At 30.3% G+C, this 18,077-nt stretch overlaps 1 protein-coding gene across 1 annotated transcript; it reads right to left on the bottom strand.

Moving 5' to 3' along the window:
- Positions 1-6,919: 6,919 nt before the first annotated feature.
- Positions 6,920-18,077, bottom strand: LOC147906603 (uncharacterized). Its single transcript, XM_087416357.1, is given in 4 exon segments — positions 6,920-8,284; positions 8,287-8,925; positions 9,431-9,603; positions 18,068-18,077. Coding segments are annotated over 4 exon segments (1,731 nt in total). The 3' UTR covers positions 6,920-7,375.

Raw genomic sequence — 18,077 nt, 5'->3', positions numbered from 1 at the left:
CATATGTATTGTTAACTTAATGAGATGATGTAATTATGTATGACATTTAAAAATAATATGTCAATTTGATGACAGTTTACTATTTAGATCATAAGTTATTTTAATAAATGGTATTTTTTTAAATGTGTGCTCCACTAATTTCAATTATACATACGTTTAAATATTTCTTTCTTTGAATTCATAAGAAGGCAATTTGGTTTGTATAATTGTAGATTATTAAAGAAATCCATTAAAATTAAACTAAGTTAAACATCAATTTAAGAATTAGAACACAATTCCGTTTTATACTGAAGATGATCAGATAGATGGTCGAAAACGTTTTATAGATATATTACTTTTGAAATAAAGAATAATTAGGCAAAAATATCTAACACGAGGTTTATATGCTCATATTTACGATGTTTATTGTTTATAACGAAAGCTTTTGTTGATCATATTATAAATAACAAAAATCTCAATTTTTAAATATAAGTACATAATATATTCAAGATTATTTATATATAATAGTTACATTGTAATGCATGAACTAGTTGTCTAGTAAATAAATAAAATATTTATCTGTTTTATACCTTTGTAATTAATCAGTGAATCGCAATGAAACTTTGCACAAGTTACTCTGAATATTTAAAGAATTTATACAAAAAAATTTAGATTTTTGTTATTAATTTAAAAATTTTAATTTTTAACAATAAAAATAATTAATAAAATGAATAAACGATAAAAAAGTGTTATTAAATAAAAATATAATCTTATTCACACAACTTTCATATGTATATAGTTTATTTGAAGGGATTATGCGTGTGATACATCTTTAAGATCGCATTCGTCATTTCCACGCTAAGTTAAATCGGATTGAAGTTACACATGTGCTTTTTTTATTAAAAATAATTAAATCATACGAATGAATGTTGGTAATGCGAATGTTGGTAATGCCGTGAGTGGAATGTAGCGAAAACCACCATGTTTTGCTCGCACTGATACACGTTGTTCAGTCTCATAGACGTAAATATTTTTATCACTCTGCTTTTTTCGTGTTTTTGTTCATAAAAAAGTGAACGTTTCACATACAGTGCATCGGGAGTGCCGAATGAAACGTCAAGTAGTTGATATGTCGTTAATTATCACATGCGTTCGTAAACTACATTTTCATGATTTTATATATGTCGAGTATTATCCGATAAAGTGATAAAAATAAAATAGCAGCATTTGAACTGATGAGGATATGCTTAATGGTACTTATATTACTTAGATAAATAAGTAAATAGATCCAATCATCATATATAAAATCTAATTATTAATTAATTGTATTGTGTAATTAAATGTTATATATAGTTACAGAATTTAGTTTACAGAAATATCCCACTTGTTATCATTCAAATTATTATCATTATTTTACCTTATCATTATTATTACCTTATACAGTCTTGATTTTTAAGATTCATTAGATTTAAGAAAGAATACAAAAATTGTGGGATATCTTTTGTAAATATATTTTGTAAGAATTTGTCTTCGATCTCCCGACATTTCAACAATTTACTACTTTAATAAGTATTTTTCTCACGACCTGAATCTTTCATTAAAATGATCACGAATACCTTATAAAATGACTCTCATTAGGACACGAAAAGGTTAAAGTAATCACACTACTTCAATCGACAGTAATGCGCGATACACTGATAACTTAAGTGATTCTCTAGTGTATATATAATACGTAGTACGCATATAATAACGCTATATAAGCACGATCGCACCGATGAAGTTCGCGTTTTTTTTCACAGAACCAGAAAATGCAATTGTATTATAACGTTGTATTATTATTCAATACACCAGTTCAACAATCCAGTATCCGAAAAGAGATTAAAATAGATTGAAAATTTTTAATTATGGGACATTTCATGTGAAAGTGAACCCATTTTCAAAAACGTTCCGAATTTTAATGAAATTTACTGATGTTGGGTTTGAGAATGCAATCTGTTGTGCAAAGTCTTAGACTTTTAGTCCCGTTAGTTTATTTTTTAATAGCTGCAAAAGAAAAAAATTTTGCAATTTTTCATTATTCATATATCTTTCTAGATTTTTTCGGAAAATAGAATTAATAAAATGAAGTGCCGTTTCCTACAGAAAAAAGTCTGCTCTTTTACGTGGTGATGTCCTATTTTGAGTAACTTTCCATTATCATTCAAGTTCAAGTGTTTGAAATCTTTAAAATCGCGCTGTAATCAGGGGCCAGTATCGATATTTGTTCTTAATAGATATTTGTTCTCTAAATATAGTACTATTTATTATTTACTAGAGACTTTAATAATATTTAATAATGTTAAATAACAATTAATATAATTTACTAGAGACTTAAAGTACGAAGCTGCATTTTAGAAGGCCCAGCCGTTTTCGAGATAGAATTTCAGAAAGACAGCGATACATGATAAAGTCTGTATCCGTCTACTTGATTACGCGCATTGCGCCGCATCAGCGTTTTTTAACAATTCCAAGCGTAATAACAACAGCGTAAAACAAACAATTTCATCACAGCGAAGAATTTAAAGTTTTGCCATCGCTGAGGCACGGAAATCCGTCTTAAACTTCGCTACGATCTTGTCTCATGTATTATGCTTGGTTAGTGCTGGATTAGCTAATGTTTCATACGGTCAACAAAGCAATCACATAAAATTGTGGAATCCTTGTTGAAGCATTTAAATGAGTATTTTTCCCTATTGTTTTGTTCTGTTTGGAAAATTACCCATTTAATTTCTTCTGATATTTTTTATTTACGTAGGTATTGTTTCCTAATTGTACTGCGTATAACTTTTTAATCTCGTTATGAGGAGAAATTAAATGGGTAATAATAAAAATCATAAAACGATTAGATGCATCGTATTACATCGCGTAACTATAATTTTAGAATCTAACCGTTTCATAATTTTTATTAATTTTACATTTAATTTTTCTACATTGTATACACTGAGGATGACCTGACGATCGAAACGTCAAAAATTTAAATATATTGAAATCTGGCTCACAATCCTTATTGTTATTAATGTTTATTTATTATTATTGAGCCATTATAATATTATCTTTATTTAAATTGTATCCAAACATAAAACAATAGGAAAGAATACTCACTTAAATGCTTCAACAAGGACTTCACAATTTTATGTAATTGTTTTTGTTACCATATTGCTACCGAAACACTAGCTAATCCAGTATTGACCAAGCATGACACGTGAAACAAGATCGTAGCGAAGTTTAAGACCGATTTACGCAATGTCGTGTCTCAGTAATATCAATTCAGTAAACACAATGTGTACATGTAACGTACTTTTTAGTAACGTGTTATATTACAGTTATTTTGTTGAGCTGACATTGCAATCAAAAAGTACGTTACATGTAACATTTGTTTACTGGGAAATGAGACTTTAAATTCTCCGCTGAGATGAAATTGTTTGTTGATATACAATATTATGCTTGAAAATATTGAAAAACGCTGGTGCGGCGCCATACGCGTAACCGAGTAGTTGGATACACACTTTGTCATGTACCGCTATCTTTCTGAAATTATATCTTGAAAACGGCTAGGCCTGCCAGAATGCGGCTTCGTACAATTAAAATTGCTATATAGTACTATTTAGAGCTATTAAGAACAAAAATCTCCTAATTATGGCGCGATTTTAAAGATTTTAAATACTTGAACAGGAATAATAATGAAAAGTTATTTAAAATAGGACATTATCACGTGAAAGAGCAGACTTTTTTTCTGTAGGAAACGGCACTAATTTTATTTTATTAATTCTACTTTCTATCTGAAAAAAATCTAGAAAGATATATGAACAATGAAAAATCGCAAAATTTCTACTTTTTGCTATTAAACTAGCTGGATTAAAAGTCTAAGACTTTGCACAACACGGATTGCATCCTCAAACGCATCAACATCAATAAGTTCGTTAAAATTCAGAACGTTTTTGAAAATGGGTAGTTCACTTTCACATGAAATGCCCCTTATTCAAAAAATAATATTAAAATAAAGCCGGGCAAATGAGAGCTATTACACGATTACTGTTTGTATATTACTATATCGATTCTTATTTATTCTTAATATATAATCATACACATATATAATCATATACATCGACATTTCAATTGTTTTTTCAGCCATCTTCAAAATAATCAAACAAATATAAAAAATATATAAAAATTAAATTACGTTCTATTTTTCGAATGTAGGCGCATTCCAGTAAATCTTAAGTAATTCTCTATTGCATTGTGTGAACGTCTCTTCTTAATCAGTTTTATGGCTGATAAGTTTTGAATGTAATAATTTATTTCCATAACAAGTAGCTGTTTTATATTATCAGTTGAATTTTTAAAAACTGATTTAACTGAGAAAGTGCACCTCTATCCTATTATAAGCATCTTCAGCGCAAATTATAAAATAATAAAAATTGTCGACATGTATCTTAGTCCATGTCTAGAGATTGTGTACATAATGATATGTAAATACAAGGTGACGTGATTGAGTTAAAATAAACACACTGGTTAAAAATTAATTTAACAAACATAGAATAAATCTATTTTTATAAATATAAGATATATCTGTTTCGAAAACATATTTCCAAACAACATGAAGTCGATTAAAAATCGACTATAAGTTGACTGGAGAAGTCAAGAGTTTATTTCAAAGTCAACCCGAATGTTGACTAATAGTTGACTAATAGTCGATTAATACTTGAATGTCTCAAAAAAAGTCGACTAAAAGTCGATTGTATGTCGACTGACACTCGACTGTAAGTCGATTGAAAGTTAAGTGTAAGTCGACTGAAAGTCGATTATAAATAGACTGGAAAAGTCAAGAGTCGACTTTTTTTAATCAAATTTGAAATAATAGTCGACTAATAATCTATTATTAATTCAGTTAACTAAAATTGACAAATCATCGAATAATCAACTTCAGTATGGTTAATGTTCCATTTCTTTGTTAAGTTATTGGACATTGATGACTGAAAGATATCTAATAGTTATCAGTGCTCAATAAGTTAACACAGAAGTGGAAACATTAACTATCCAGAAAACGACTATTCGGTAACGATTGCATCTTCAAACTTATTATCAATTTTGGTTAGCTGGAAGGTCTTATTATAATAAATTTTATTTTCCGGAGAAGCATATACTCATGTAAACTCTTATTGTCATATAAAGCAACATAATCAGTTATATTGGAATGAACATTTTGAAAAAATTTATATAAATATTTTAATATAATTGTTAGCGATAATATTGTTCTATAATAAATTGTTCTATAATAAGCACGTTTTTGGAAATATTCATGCAAATAAAATAGAATTATTACACGCAGGTAAAATAAAATAGACAGGATATGGATGCGACAGGAATGCGATGATGCAATACAAAATACATTTTCCTATATACATATATTTTCTCATTTAAGTACAAGAAGTTGTTATAAGCAATCAAAATTAGATGTTGGGATAAATATTTCTATTTTTTTATATATTCCATATAACATATTTTATTTCGTAACGTTTGAAATGATGATAATCTCACAAATTAATTTTTGATCGTTAATTTGCTATTAGCATCTTATGTATCAAATGTAAAAAACTTATTGCGACAAATATTACCTCAGCCAGGGTCAATCCAGATTTCTCGATCTCTGGTCGAGTATGCTTAATCTTTTAACTACTGAAGAATATTATTCGCATTAATCGATATATATACAGTGTGTCTCATAACAATTAATTAATATTTCAGGGAGTGAAAGAGAATGAAATTTTGAATTAAAAGTTCTGTTGCTAATTTTGGCTCAGATAATTTACCGAGTTATTAACGATTAAAGTTGATCGCAATCAGATAGCACGCAAACGAAGTATGCAAGAGCATACTATGGGTATGCTATGGGACTCCTCGCACTTGCTATGCATTATTGAAACTTATTCTAATTAATTGAAAATTATTCTAATTTATCATATTAACAAATAAATCAATCAATCAATCAATCAATCAATCAATAAAGTCTGAGCCAAAATTGGCAAAGGAACTTTTAGTTCAAAATTTTATTCTCGTTCACTCTCTAAAATATTAATTAATTGTTATGGAATATACCCTGTATAGAGGGGGGGAGAGAGGGGAGAAGGAAGGCAGAGGGGAGGGAGGGAGGGAGGGAGGGAATGGAGGGAGGGAGAGAGAGAGAGAGAGAGAGAGAGAGAGAGAGAGAGAGAGAGAGAGAGAGAGAGAGAGAGAGAGCAAGCGTATGCATTAATGCATAGCAGTGTCTATAAAAATATTTGTTTATGTTCAGATAATTATATCTATAATTATACCAGATAATTATAACTATATTCTTAATCTATTAGATTGATGCAAAAATAATGTCGGTTTTTAGTCTTCAGCTTTAAATAATATTTCAGCTCGTAACATACTTTATTAACCGAAATAAAAACTGTTAGTGACATAAATAAGTAGAGCGGAATCTGCGAATATTAAAATAATATTTATTAAGTAAAGAGGAAAAAGGGCTACGAGCCTAAAACATAAATTGACAAACTGTATAAATAGTTAAAAAAATTGAAATAAAACTATGTCTTAAAATTAAAAACGTAAAATATAATTTGACAATCAGAAAGTTGAACAAAACAAACGTTTCGATCCTAGTTGGATCATTTTCAATGTGACAAATAAATTAGTGTGACAAATAAATTAACAACGGTAATTAACAATAGAGTTATAACGTAGATAAAAATATAAGAAATTAAGTAAAATTCGCATTCGGACGCAAATTAACTATAAAGCTCGCTCCAAATTGAGAGGAAATCAAACAACGGTTATAGTTAACAAAAATGTGCTCCTCCGAACCGTATATGTGTATAAGGACGAACATGTTCTGTTAGCAAGTATAAATTGTAATAATAAATTAACGGTAGAAGTAAATAAAAATAATAAGAAAAGTACAAATCGAGTCGCAAACAATAAAAGAAAAGTACAAAATAAGTCGTAAATAATAAGTCAAAATTAAAAGAAAGAGGCAAAAATTATCTTTGATATTATAAGACAAGTACATAAGAAAAAAAAAAAAGAGTAAACCGCCGACATGCATTTTATATGTGTGATGAGTTTAGAACAAATAAATTTATAATAAAATACCTTATGTGTGTGTCGAAATGATGTATTATCGATTAGGCAATGCGATTGGAATCGAAATTGATCGTCTCTCTAAGAAGCTAAGATATAAAGTACGACATATAAAGACAAGAAGGTTGAAATGGAAAACTAGAAAGGGAAGGGGGGAAAAATAATAAGAAGGAAAGAATAAAGTGGAAGGAAGAGAAAGTAGGGAGAGAAGAGAAGGATAGGGAAGGGAAAGCAGTCAAGAAGGAGAAAGAGATTGAATGATCTGTGAAGTATCGGGTAAAGATTCGGTATCATTTTGTCTATTAAGGTCTTGTTTCTGTCTTTTAATATGAATCATTTCAGACACCAATCTCTTATTGTAAGAAGACTCGCAGTCCAAAATTCTCACATCATTCCATTTGAAATTATGGTCAGAATTGATTCGATGATCAGTTATGACAGTAGGAGAACCTGTATTCTTTTTGATGTCAGAGATATGTTCGTGTAGTCTCGTGCTCAATTTTCTCTTTGTCTGACCAACATAACTCGCCTCACAATCATCACATGAGATCTTGTAGACAACATTCTGATTGGATAGGAAATTAAGCTCGTCTTTTCCTCTCTTTATGAAGCTTTTTAAAGTGTTAGGAATAGAAAAGGCCAATTTACAATGAAACATACTAGAGATTGGAAGAAAACTTTCGGAAATAGATTTAACATAAGGAATCGTAAAATATTTGTCTTTATTGCGTGAATAGTGTGTAGTATCTTTGTTATATTTATGAAACTTTAATCTGCGTTCTATTGTAGAGAAAATAAAGAGAAGAGGATAACAATTATTTAAGAAAATATGAATAGCATCTATCAAATTTTTTTGTTGGAATCGTGGATGTGATAATAAGATAATTTTGTCAATAAAACTGATGATGGTACCTTTTTTATGGCACAGAGGATGATTTGAATGGAAATTAAGGAACCTTCCAGAAAATGTCTTTTTATGGTAGACGTCAAATATAATTTTCTGATTATCTATAATCAGTATTATATCGAGAAAACTCAATCTGCCATCTGCACCAACCTCCAAGGTAAACTGTAATCTTGTGTGTAAGGAATTAAAAATGTTCGAAGTATCATTGACAATGTCAGATGGAAGCGCGAGCAAAATATATCATCAACATATCTAAAATAGAACAAGGGTTGTGCTGACAATTTTTTTAGTGCTATTTCTTCTAGATCTTGCATTACAATGTCCGCGATTATTGGAGATAACGATGAACCCATTGGAGTGCCGAACACCTGTCTGTAAGTTCTATTGTTAAAAGTAAAAAAGGTAGAGTTTAAAATGAATCTGACAGCAATAATGAACTCATTTTTTGATATGTTTGTCTTCGCCGAGATGTAAACCCATCTCCTGTCGATGTTATTTAATGCTAGTTCTACAGGAATGTTAGTAAAAAGGGATATTACATCCAACGAAGCCAAAACATAATTAGGATCAAACACAGAACCATTTAACTGCTCAACTAAATGGAAACTGTCTTTAATGTAGCTGGGAGCTTTTGGAATACTGTCACTAATTAAATTGTGTAAAAAGAGTGAAAAGTTATATAATGGACTGTTTATATAAGAAACAATCACTCTCAATGGGTAACCTTCCTTATGTATCTTAGTTAGGCCGTAAGCCCTAGGTATAACACCGTCAGATGTAAGCAGTCTACGGTATGTTAGCTCGTCAATGAATTGATCACGCCTCCATCTTACTAAAAAAGCGCATAAGTCTCGTGTTAATTTCTTGCTAGGATCTAACTAAGGCGTAAGTACTCGTGTCCGAGAGAATCTCCTCCATCCTCGACACGTAGGCGTCTCTGTCTAGAGCAACAGTGACGTTACCCTTATCGGCGTTAGTAAGTATTAGGTGTTGGAATTAATTCGTAGCGTTTTACAAGTGATGGGAAGTACTTTCATTAATGTATTTTTTAATGCTCATGTGAAATAAATAACATTCTTTCATTAAAAAACGCTACGAATTAATTCCAACACCTAATAGTATATTAGGGTGGTCATTGATAAACCTCTTGGTAATGCGCAACCAGTTCAAAATTAATTTGTCGGTGGATGTAGGAGAAGGAAAATTATTTTGGAATCTATTAAGGATTGGAAGGGAATTGTGTCTGACAAAATTAATAATGTTATTGGGACGACCAGTGATATTATTTTCTATATATTTAATAAATTCGATTAAGGTACTGTCTTTGTTGTATTTGTTAATAAGAAGTCCGAATTTTTCGCCAAGTTGCAAGAGGTAACGAACCTCTAAGGGAACGTCAATGTCGTTCAAATTGACAAACCATTTTTCCCGTAACGAGTCTAAAGGAGAAGCCCCATCAAAACCGTCGGGAGCAATATCAATTCTCTCGAAATTGGATTGGCTATTGTACGAGCACTCATCAACAACAAGTTGAATACTAGGAGGATAATTAGTGTCTTTGGAAACATCGTAAGAGATTGGTTTAATATTTAAGTTTAATAATTTTAATTTTTTCTGTCGTAGCCAATTTATTTTTTTATTTATTCTAAACATTTGTTTTGAATAATGGAAACTATTAATTAATATGGACACAAATATAACTTAAGTTACTCTACATTTATAATAGAATAAAGCATTAAAGTTTAAAACAGAAAAAACTGACATGATTTTTGCATCAATCTATATATTATATATTATCATATATATTACATCTATATTATAAAATTTATTTTTTACTTTACATTGCTCTTATTCTATCACCGATCCGTCACACCCACTTTAGCATTTGTAATGCTTTTTGTTTTGATAATCGATTCTAGAAAAGGATGATAAAATAATGAAATGGATAGAGATGAACGAACGGAATGAATATAGGTATAATACTGAATAATACTTTGTTCAAGTATCCGTCTTTCTTCCTCTTCTTTCCTCCTGAAGAGAAGAAAAGCCTGATATGTTTACTAAATGTCATTTCTTGCAACTTACTTTGACGAATTAGCTAGTTGTTCTTTAAACGTTGAATTCTTTGCAAAAAAAAGACTATGCATTTGATTGCCGAAATTTCGAAATTTCGAGCCTTGAACGGTTCAGATCTTCGGAATCGAAAATCTCGGTATGCACGCACGCACGCACGCACGCACGCACGCACGCACGCACGCACGCACGCACGCACGCACGCACGCACGCACGCACGCACGCACGCACGCACGCACGCACGCACGCACGCACGCACGCACGCACGCACGCACGCACGCACGCACGCACGCACGCACGCACGCACGCACGCACGCACGCACGCACGCACGCACGCACGCACGCACGCACGCACGCACGCACGCACGCACGCACGCACGCACGCACGCACGCACGCACGCACGCACGCACGCACGCACGCACGCACGCACGCACGCACGCACGCACGCACGCACGCACGCACGCACGCACGCACGCATGCTCCTCCAATCGTACGACCTTCTCGTGGTATACTTTGGATAATTCTAACGCTGACGGTATTTTTTAAAACTTATTCGTACTGACACTTGGTAAAGATTAGCGTAGTGTCGATGCACTGGAAATTTATTTTTCAACGTTAATTAAACTTTACTGTTCATTTTTTTACATTAAAATTAAGCAATATTACATTTTTTTTGTATGTTTCATATCATAAAAAAGTAGCCACTATGAAAGAGATCTCATAGCTATTCAAAAAATCGTGAAGAATAAATTTTTATTGATCGACACTTTTTTCCTGATTAAAAATAAAAAAGGGAAAAGTTGCTAATTTTTACGATATCTTTAATCATTTTTTATCATTTACGTGTTTCTTAAAACATGGGATAATCACATCATTATAAATAGAGCAAAGTTCCAGCTTCAAGAATGTTTTTTTAAAGTTGCGATAATTTTTAATGGAATTATGAACAATCAAAGTCAAAGTGCTCACTTTTTACTCGATGTGCGATAATTCAGTAACGAAAAATCATAGAAACGTTTTTAAAAAGTGATTTTGTAAGGAAAACTTCAAGCTTTTACATAAGAAAGTCGAAAAGTGTTGCAGATTTTTTGTTACGTGACAAGCCCATAAAGTGAACTAAAAATTTCTTATTTAGTTGAACTTGTAATTTTCTATGTATAAAAATTACTAAACTCACAGAAAATAAAAAAAAAACGGTGACCTTCCGAAAATAGAGACTTCAAGCTTTAAAATTCTTTTCTTAAATTCAAATTTCGTTTTATTTTTGACGAAGTTACAGCTGTCTAAATTTTGTCTATATTTTATAAAAAATTAAGTGTCCTTTAATTTTTGTGAGTAATGTATATATATATATATATATATATATATATATATATATATATATATATATATATATATATACATAGAAAGTGTGTTTCATTTTAATCGTCCCAGACAAATATCTCGAAAAATATGAAAGATACAAAAAAATGTTTCAGACAAAAATTGTATGGTTTCGAGGGGGGACATAAGATGGAATCAGTTTGACCTTGGGTGATGTTTTTAAGGTCAGACAAAGGTCATATTAAATTTTTTAAATGGAATTCTCCATTTTTTATTACATATTTTTGTAGCTTACCTTGAGAGCTCTCCAAAACACTGTAATAAAATATTTTTTCATTAAGCGCTTTTCGTGTTATGAGACTTGAAAGTCGTAGTATGTGCCAGCATTAGCATTAGGTGTACCGGTCAATGAAGGCAAGACCCGAGGTGGATGAATGTGATTGGCATGTAAAATTCTACATACAGTTACAGAAGACACATTTAATTCACGACTAATTTGATGTTAACTAATGTGCGGATTCATTATTACCATTCCTAGTATGGTTACGATAATAACATCGTTATTTAATGATTTTTTAGAAAGTTTGCGTTTCATCAAACCCGTACACGTTCTAGTTGTTAAACATAAAATTGCTTTACAATCGGGACGTTGTCTATGCGGATATCTATCTCAATACTAACGATAGCTTCTCTAGCATTATTATTAGCGGCATAAAAAATACTAATCACATATATAATATCATGCGAGCACCGAATTCTTGAACAATTAATAGAATTTAAGCCTCGTCGTCATCGGAATGAGTTTATTATATTTATTTATATATTCATTTTATTTTTTTACGGTTAGCAACAAATTGGAATCTTATCTTTCGAATATATATACATATAAAATCTATATCTCTCATTTTAGATGTGAATACTTTTAAAAATATGTGTACCACAATGTGTATCATCTCTAAATATCTCTCGTATACGATGATATAGTGTTTAATACATGTTGAAATATTTGAATTAACGCTATATTTGAATTTTTTGGCTCTATTTTGAAGCATAAATTAGCATTAAAATTCCTATGTATTTATTTTTTGTGTATGTGCATTGTATATATATATATTTTTTTTTTATAGGGGGTGGAGTTTGTTATTAGCTGGACTCGATTTTTTTTATTATTGCTAAACGGTTTGAGCACTAAAATTCGGAATAAGGCTAAATTAGCACCTATTAAGCACTAAACTTTTGACTTATTCCGAACTTGATTTTCGATGGTGAGAAGACCAACTTAATAGACGTCTACGAGAAGTATTGTCAAGGATGTTAGAGTTTGTTGATGAAAATACAGTTCAACGTATGTGATTGCAACAGGACGGTGCATCACCACATTATGCCCGCCCTGTAAGGGATTTTTTAAATTTAACTTATCAGCGTTGTTGGATTGGAAGAGGTGGTCATATATGGTTTCCCAGATCATCAAATCTAATATCACCAGATTTTTTCTTATGGCTATTTGAAAAACATTGGTTACTAGACCGCACTTCACAGCTGATTTACCACAACTGAACTAAAATACTGCATCAGACGGGCATGTACAAGTATATTAGCCGATGTTCTCAAAAAAACAATCGATGCATTCGAAAAACAGTTGCAACTATGTATCCAATAGAATGGTGACATATTTGAGCATTTGCTGTATACCAAACATAAACACTCTTAAAAATTAAGACAATGACTTATTTCGAGCTTTAATTAAATTAACTTTGAATTAATATAATTAACAAACGTTTCGGCTCACAAAGCTTTCTTCAGTGCTACAATGCAGAAATACAATCTTAAATTAATGCACAAAGAGATACGATGAAAATTTAAAAACTATTAATAGTGAAGTGTCAAAATATAAAAAATATAAAAATATATAAAAAAAAATTTCGATAAGTATCCCGTCAGATGATAATAAGGTAGGAATATTTGGATACTTCAGCCAACAGTAGATTAATTATGTTTATCGATAAAGATAGATTTGCCAAATTCCTCGGTCGAGAATCCAATTTATCACAGACTTGTATCATATGATTTGAGAATTCTTTAGTTATGAATATTTTATGATATTCTGTAAAACAAACAGATTTATTAAGATAATATATTATTAGTGAGAATAAGAGATGCAGAATCAAATAATAACTTACGATAATTTATGTAAAATACTGTAATCTAAACTCTCAATCAAAGATTCAATTAAGTACATTAAAGATACTGATTGTTGCTCGTTTGAAAATTAATTGATGTGAAGTAGTAGGAGTAGGTCAAATAAAAGTAAGTCAATAAAAATGTAAAAACAAGTCTGTTCAAAACTGTGAACATTTATGTTCTCGTATATCGTTAAGTTGTTAAAATAAAAGTTATCCAATAACTCAGTATCTTTCATTAAATTTAAACCTTTTTTTTGTTCTTTAATATGTATCATTTCAGAAATATTTCTTTTACGATAATTCTTTTCGAAATCAAGAATACTAACTTTTTTCCAATCAAAGTTATAATTAGTTTCCGTGATATGTTTCTAAATTACTGAGTATTTGGACTGGTCTAATTTTATATTACTACGATGTTCTTTAATTCTTGTCTGCAATTGTCTCTTCGTTTGGCCAACATACGATGCATTGCAGTTATTATAATTTACTTTATATGTGATATTATTATTTTTGTCATGTCGATTTTTATCTTTATGAACTTTGATAAATTTATTGAACATGTTTAAGCACTTATAGCCAATCATGTTTTTGGATTTATTAATAGACTTAGTAATTTTATTAGAAATAGATCTTATATATGGGAAAATCATTATCTCTTTCAAAACTTCAACATTATCTGAGCTGGTGTTATTAACCATCATGGATTTTCTACAAGTCAGACTTTGGATCCTTTTGTTAATATAATAAAAAATCGTTCCTAAAGAATAATCATTATCCTTTAAATTTTCTATTATAAATTCTATGTTCTTATTATAGAATGTAAAATTTGATAATAAAATTGTTCTATCAACTAAACTATATGATCCTTATCTTATGACATGCGGGATGATTCGAATGAAACGATAAATACCTGCCCGAGAACGTCTTTTTATGGCACCAATCTAAAATGTTAGTATTGTCTTTATTGATGACCGATAGATCCTAAAAATTCAGACAATGATCTTCCTCATATTCAATAGTGAATTTAAGTCTATTATGTTGTTCATTAAATGAATTTAAAATTTGAGTGACCTTATCTTAAGTGCAATCATAAAGACATCATCAATATATCTAAAGTATGCAGAAACCTGAAATTGTAAAGAATTTAACACTCTCTCTTCCAAATCATCGATGAATGTCAGAAATGATAGGGGATATACTTCACATCAATTAATTTTCAAATGAGCAACAATCAATATCTTTAATGTACTTAACTGAATCTTTGATTGAGAGTTTAGATTACAGTATTTTATATAAATTATCGTAAGTTATTATTTGATTCTGTACCTCTTACTCTCACTAATAATATATTATCTTAATAAATTTATTTGTTCTACAGAATATCATAAAATACTCGTAACTAAAGAATTCTCAAATCGTATGATACAAGTCTGTGATAAACTGGATTCTCGATCTCAACCGAGGAATTTGGCAAATCTATCTTTATAAACATAATTAATCTACTATTGACTGAAGTATCCAAATGTTTCTACCTTATTGTCATCTGGAGGGACATTTATTGATGTTTGAAATTTTTTTTATATTTTTAAAATATTTTTATATATTTTTTTATATCTTGACACTTCATCATTGATGGTTTTTAAATTTTCATTGTATCCTTTATTCTTTATTAATTTAAGATTGTATTTCTGCGTTGTAGCACAGGAAGCACTTTGTAAGCCGAAACATTTGTTAATTATATTGATTCAAAGTTAATTTAATTAAAGCTCAAAATAAGCCATGATATTGTGTTAATTTTTAAAAAAATATATGAGCATTTTTTACTACATTATAAACACTCTTCTTGTCTTCCGACCGGATCCATCTCGGGTCTTATCTTCACCAGCCGGATTCACCTCAGGTCTTGCCAGTACACCTTAGTTAATGTTAATGCCGGCACATACTATGACTTTTAAGCCTCATAACTCAAAAAATACTTAATGAAAAAAAAATTTATTACAATGTTTTCCAAAGCTCTCAATATGGTATGCGTGCATGGTGTGCGTGCGTGCGTGGGTGGTACGAGCGTGCGTGAAGAATAAAGTTTTGTCATCTTTAAGTCAATTTACAGTGGACTAAAATATAGTCGACTAATAGTCAGCAAATAGTCAACTTATAGTTGACTCATAGTCGGCATATAGTCTGGATGGCATCTAGACTGGAAAAAGACTATAAGTCGACAAACAGTCATTCATGTTTTGTGTGGGTTATTACAAATCTGATTAAGGATCGATACATAGCGATAATGAAAGAGTCTGATTCAGCGACAGTCTGTTGATTAACCGCGTTCATTTGTAATTTTATCTGTATCATTTCTATGCTAGTTTTTTTTCTAAATACCTCTTTCTATCTAACACTTTTACATTCTCCCAATCAATTTGATGATTTTGACGCAACCCATGCTCAGCGATAGCTGATTTGTGTTGTTTCTATATATAATTGGTTTTTATATTTTGAGATTCTCGTATTTAATTTTCTTTTTGTCTGCCCCACATAGGTTGCATCATTTTTACATGATATTTTGTAAACAACATTTTTATTGTTCATTAACGGGCTAATTAATTTGTAATTTATATATTTTTTTAAATATATAAATTATCTTGATTATCTTGAAGATGACTGAAAAAAGTAACTAAAATGTTGATATTATATATTAAAAATAAATAAGAATTGATATAATAAATTTGTCATCAAAATGTAAAAGAACTATTTCTTTTATATTTCATTGTTCCAATTTTTGCCTCCTAGAAATTTCGTTTACGCTTCTGTTACTGTCCCATTATATTTGACTTATGCTCTGATTTTTATTTTCATCAGAGCTATCGCCAGTTTATTTCCAAAAATACGAAATTATCTTTGTTGAAATAAGAAAAACTTTGTTCCAATCCTGTGTAATGAATTAAAATGAATTCACGACCTAAACAATTCTTTTTTATTGAAAAGAATAAGACTTACTTTTTTTTCAATCTCGTATTATGAACAAAAATGGATTTGAAATTCTCAAATTTGCATTGAAAGAATAAGCATTATGTCATTTTCCTATGTCATGGATTAAAATGAATTGCATGGCTTATTTTTTCTGTAAAACTTTTTTTCGATTGAAAGGAATAGAAATTCCGTAATTTCAATCCCGCGTCATAGATTAAAATGGATTCAAACATTGCTTATATTTGAATTAGATTGAAATGGATTTAAAAAAATCAAGAATTTGGATTCAGCAATGACTAAACGAATTTATTTCAATCCTTTTCCGAATATTGAGTGGTTAATACCAAAGATTTGTTATTCAAAACTAAATTGATTCCTTAGAAATATCAAAATAACAATTAAATGATTCTCAAACGATGACTTATTAAAAAGAAGATATTCGATGACATTCTTCGTATATTTTTTAGGGATTATTATGTTAATTCTGTATATTTATTTTTTTAATTATTAAAACTAAGTCAAACAGACATAATTAAAAAAAATTATTATCTATATATATATATATATATATATATTCGTTACATAGAAAATAGTTTTTGCTGTTAAGTTTCCAAAATAGTGAAAACCTGACAGCAAAAATTCCTTAAAGAGGCTGAATTAATCCGATGATTGATACGTTATCATTATGTGAAACTATGAACACGACCGACATATCGCCGTATATTATGTCAATTGCGTTCCCAGATTGCTCGAGTGTGTGTTACGCGCGATTATGTAATAATTTGGAGCGAATTTCGCAGTGTTCTCAGCTGAGGGGCCTGTGAATTGCGGATTTCCTCCGACTATGGGGGACATAGTTAAATAACGTGCCAGGCGTGCAGTGCGTCCATTAATAATCAATTCGATATGTGTGACCTTAAAAAAGTTCATTTATTAAAATGAAGAAACAAGTTTAGTTTACGTGATAGAATGGCTCGCCTAATTGAAAGCCAACCTTTAAATAATTAAATGCTCTACACTTATTGCAGTTTAAATATTTCCGTAATTTCATACTGTTTATTCGCTCTGACGACCTGCATAATTTACAAGACAATCCCAATTTTATTTTCCGAAGTTTATAATACGTCAACCGAAACGTTTCGTTATACTTATCTCTATAATTCGTCTTCCTTTTCATCTTCACGTAAATACGAACGCGCAGCATATGTAAATTAGTGAAGTGTGAATTGAATTATTGAAGGGCACAGTGGAAGAAATAATATATATAATAATAAATAAAAAATAATTCGAAGTAATAAGAAATAATACAGGGTGTTCCATAAGTTTTTGTAAAGCTCTTTTGTGTAGATAGAGCGGACTAAACTGCATTGAAATGCAGACACAAATCGACTAATGTTTCTATGGGGTTATGTTGAAAGATGCCCAAGTTTATTGTATGACGTCTATGATCTATTTATTTCGACCATCACTTACCTAAAGCCAT

This window comes from Acromyrmex echinatior, unplaced genomic scaffold (assembly GCF_024713525.1).
Source record: "Acromyrmex echinatior isolate Ae372 unplaced genomic scaffold, ASM2471352v2 Scaffold20, whole genome shotgun sequence".
Classification (NCBI taxonomy): Eukaryota; Metazoa; Arthropoda; class Insecta; order Hymenoptera; family Formicidae; genus Acromyrmex; species Acromyrmex echinatior.
This window is presented reverse-complemented; position numbering and strand designations above follow the sequence as displayed.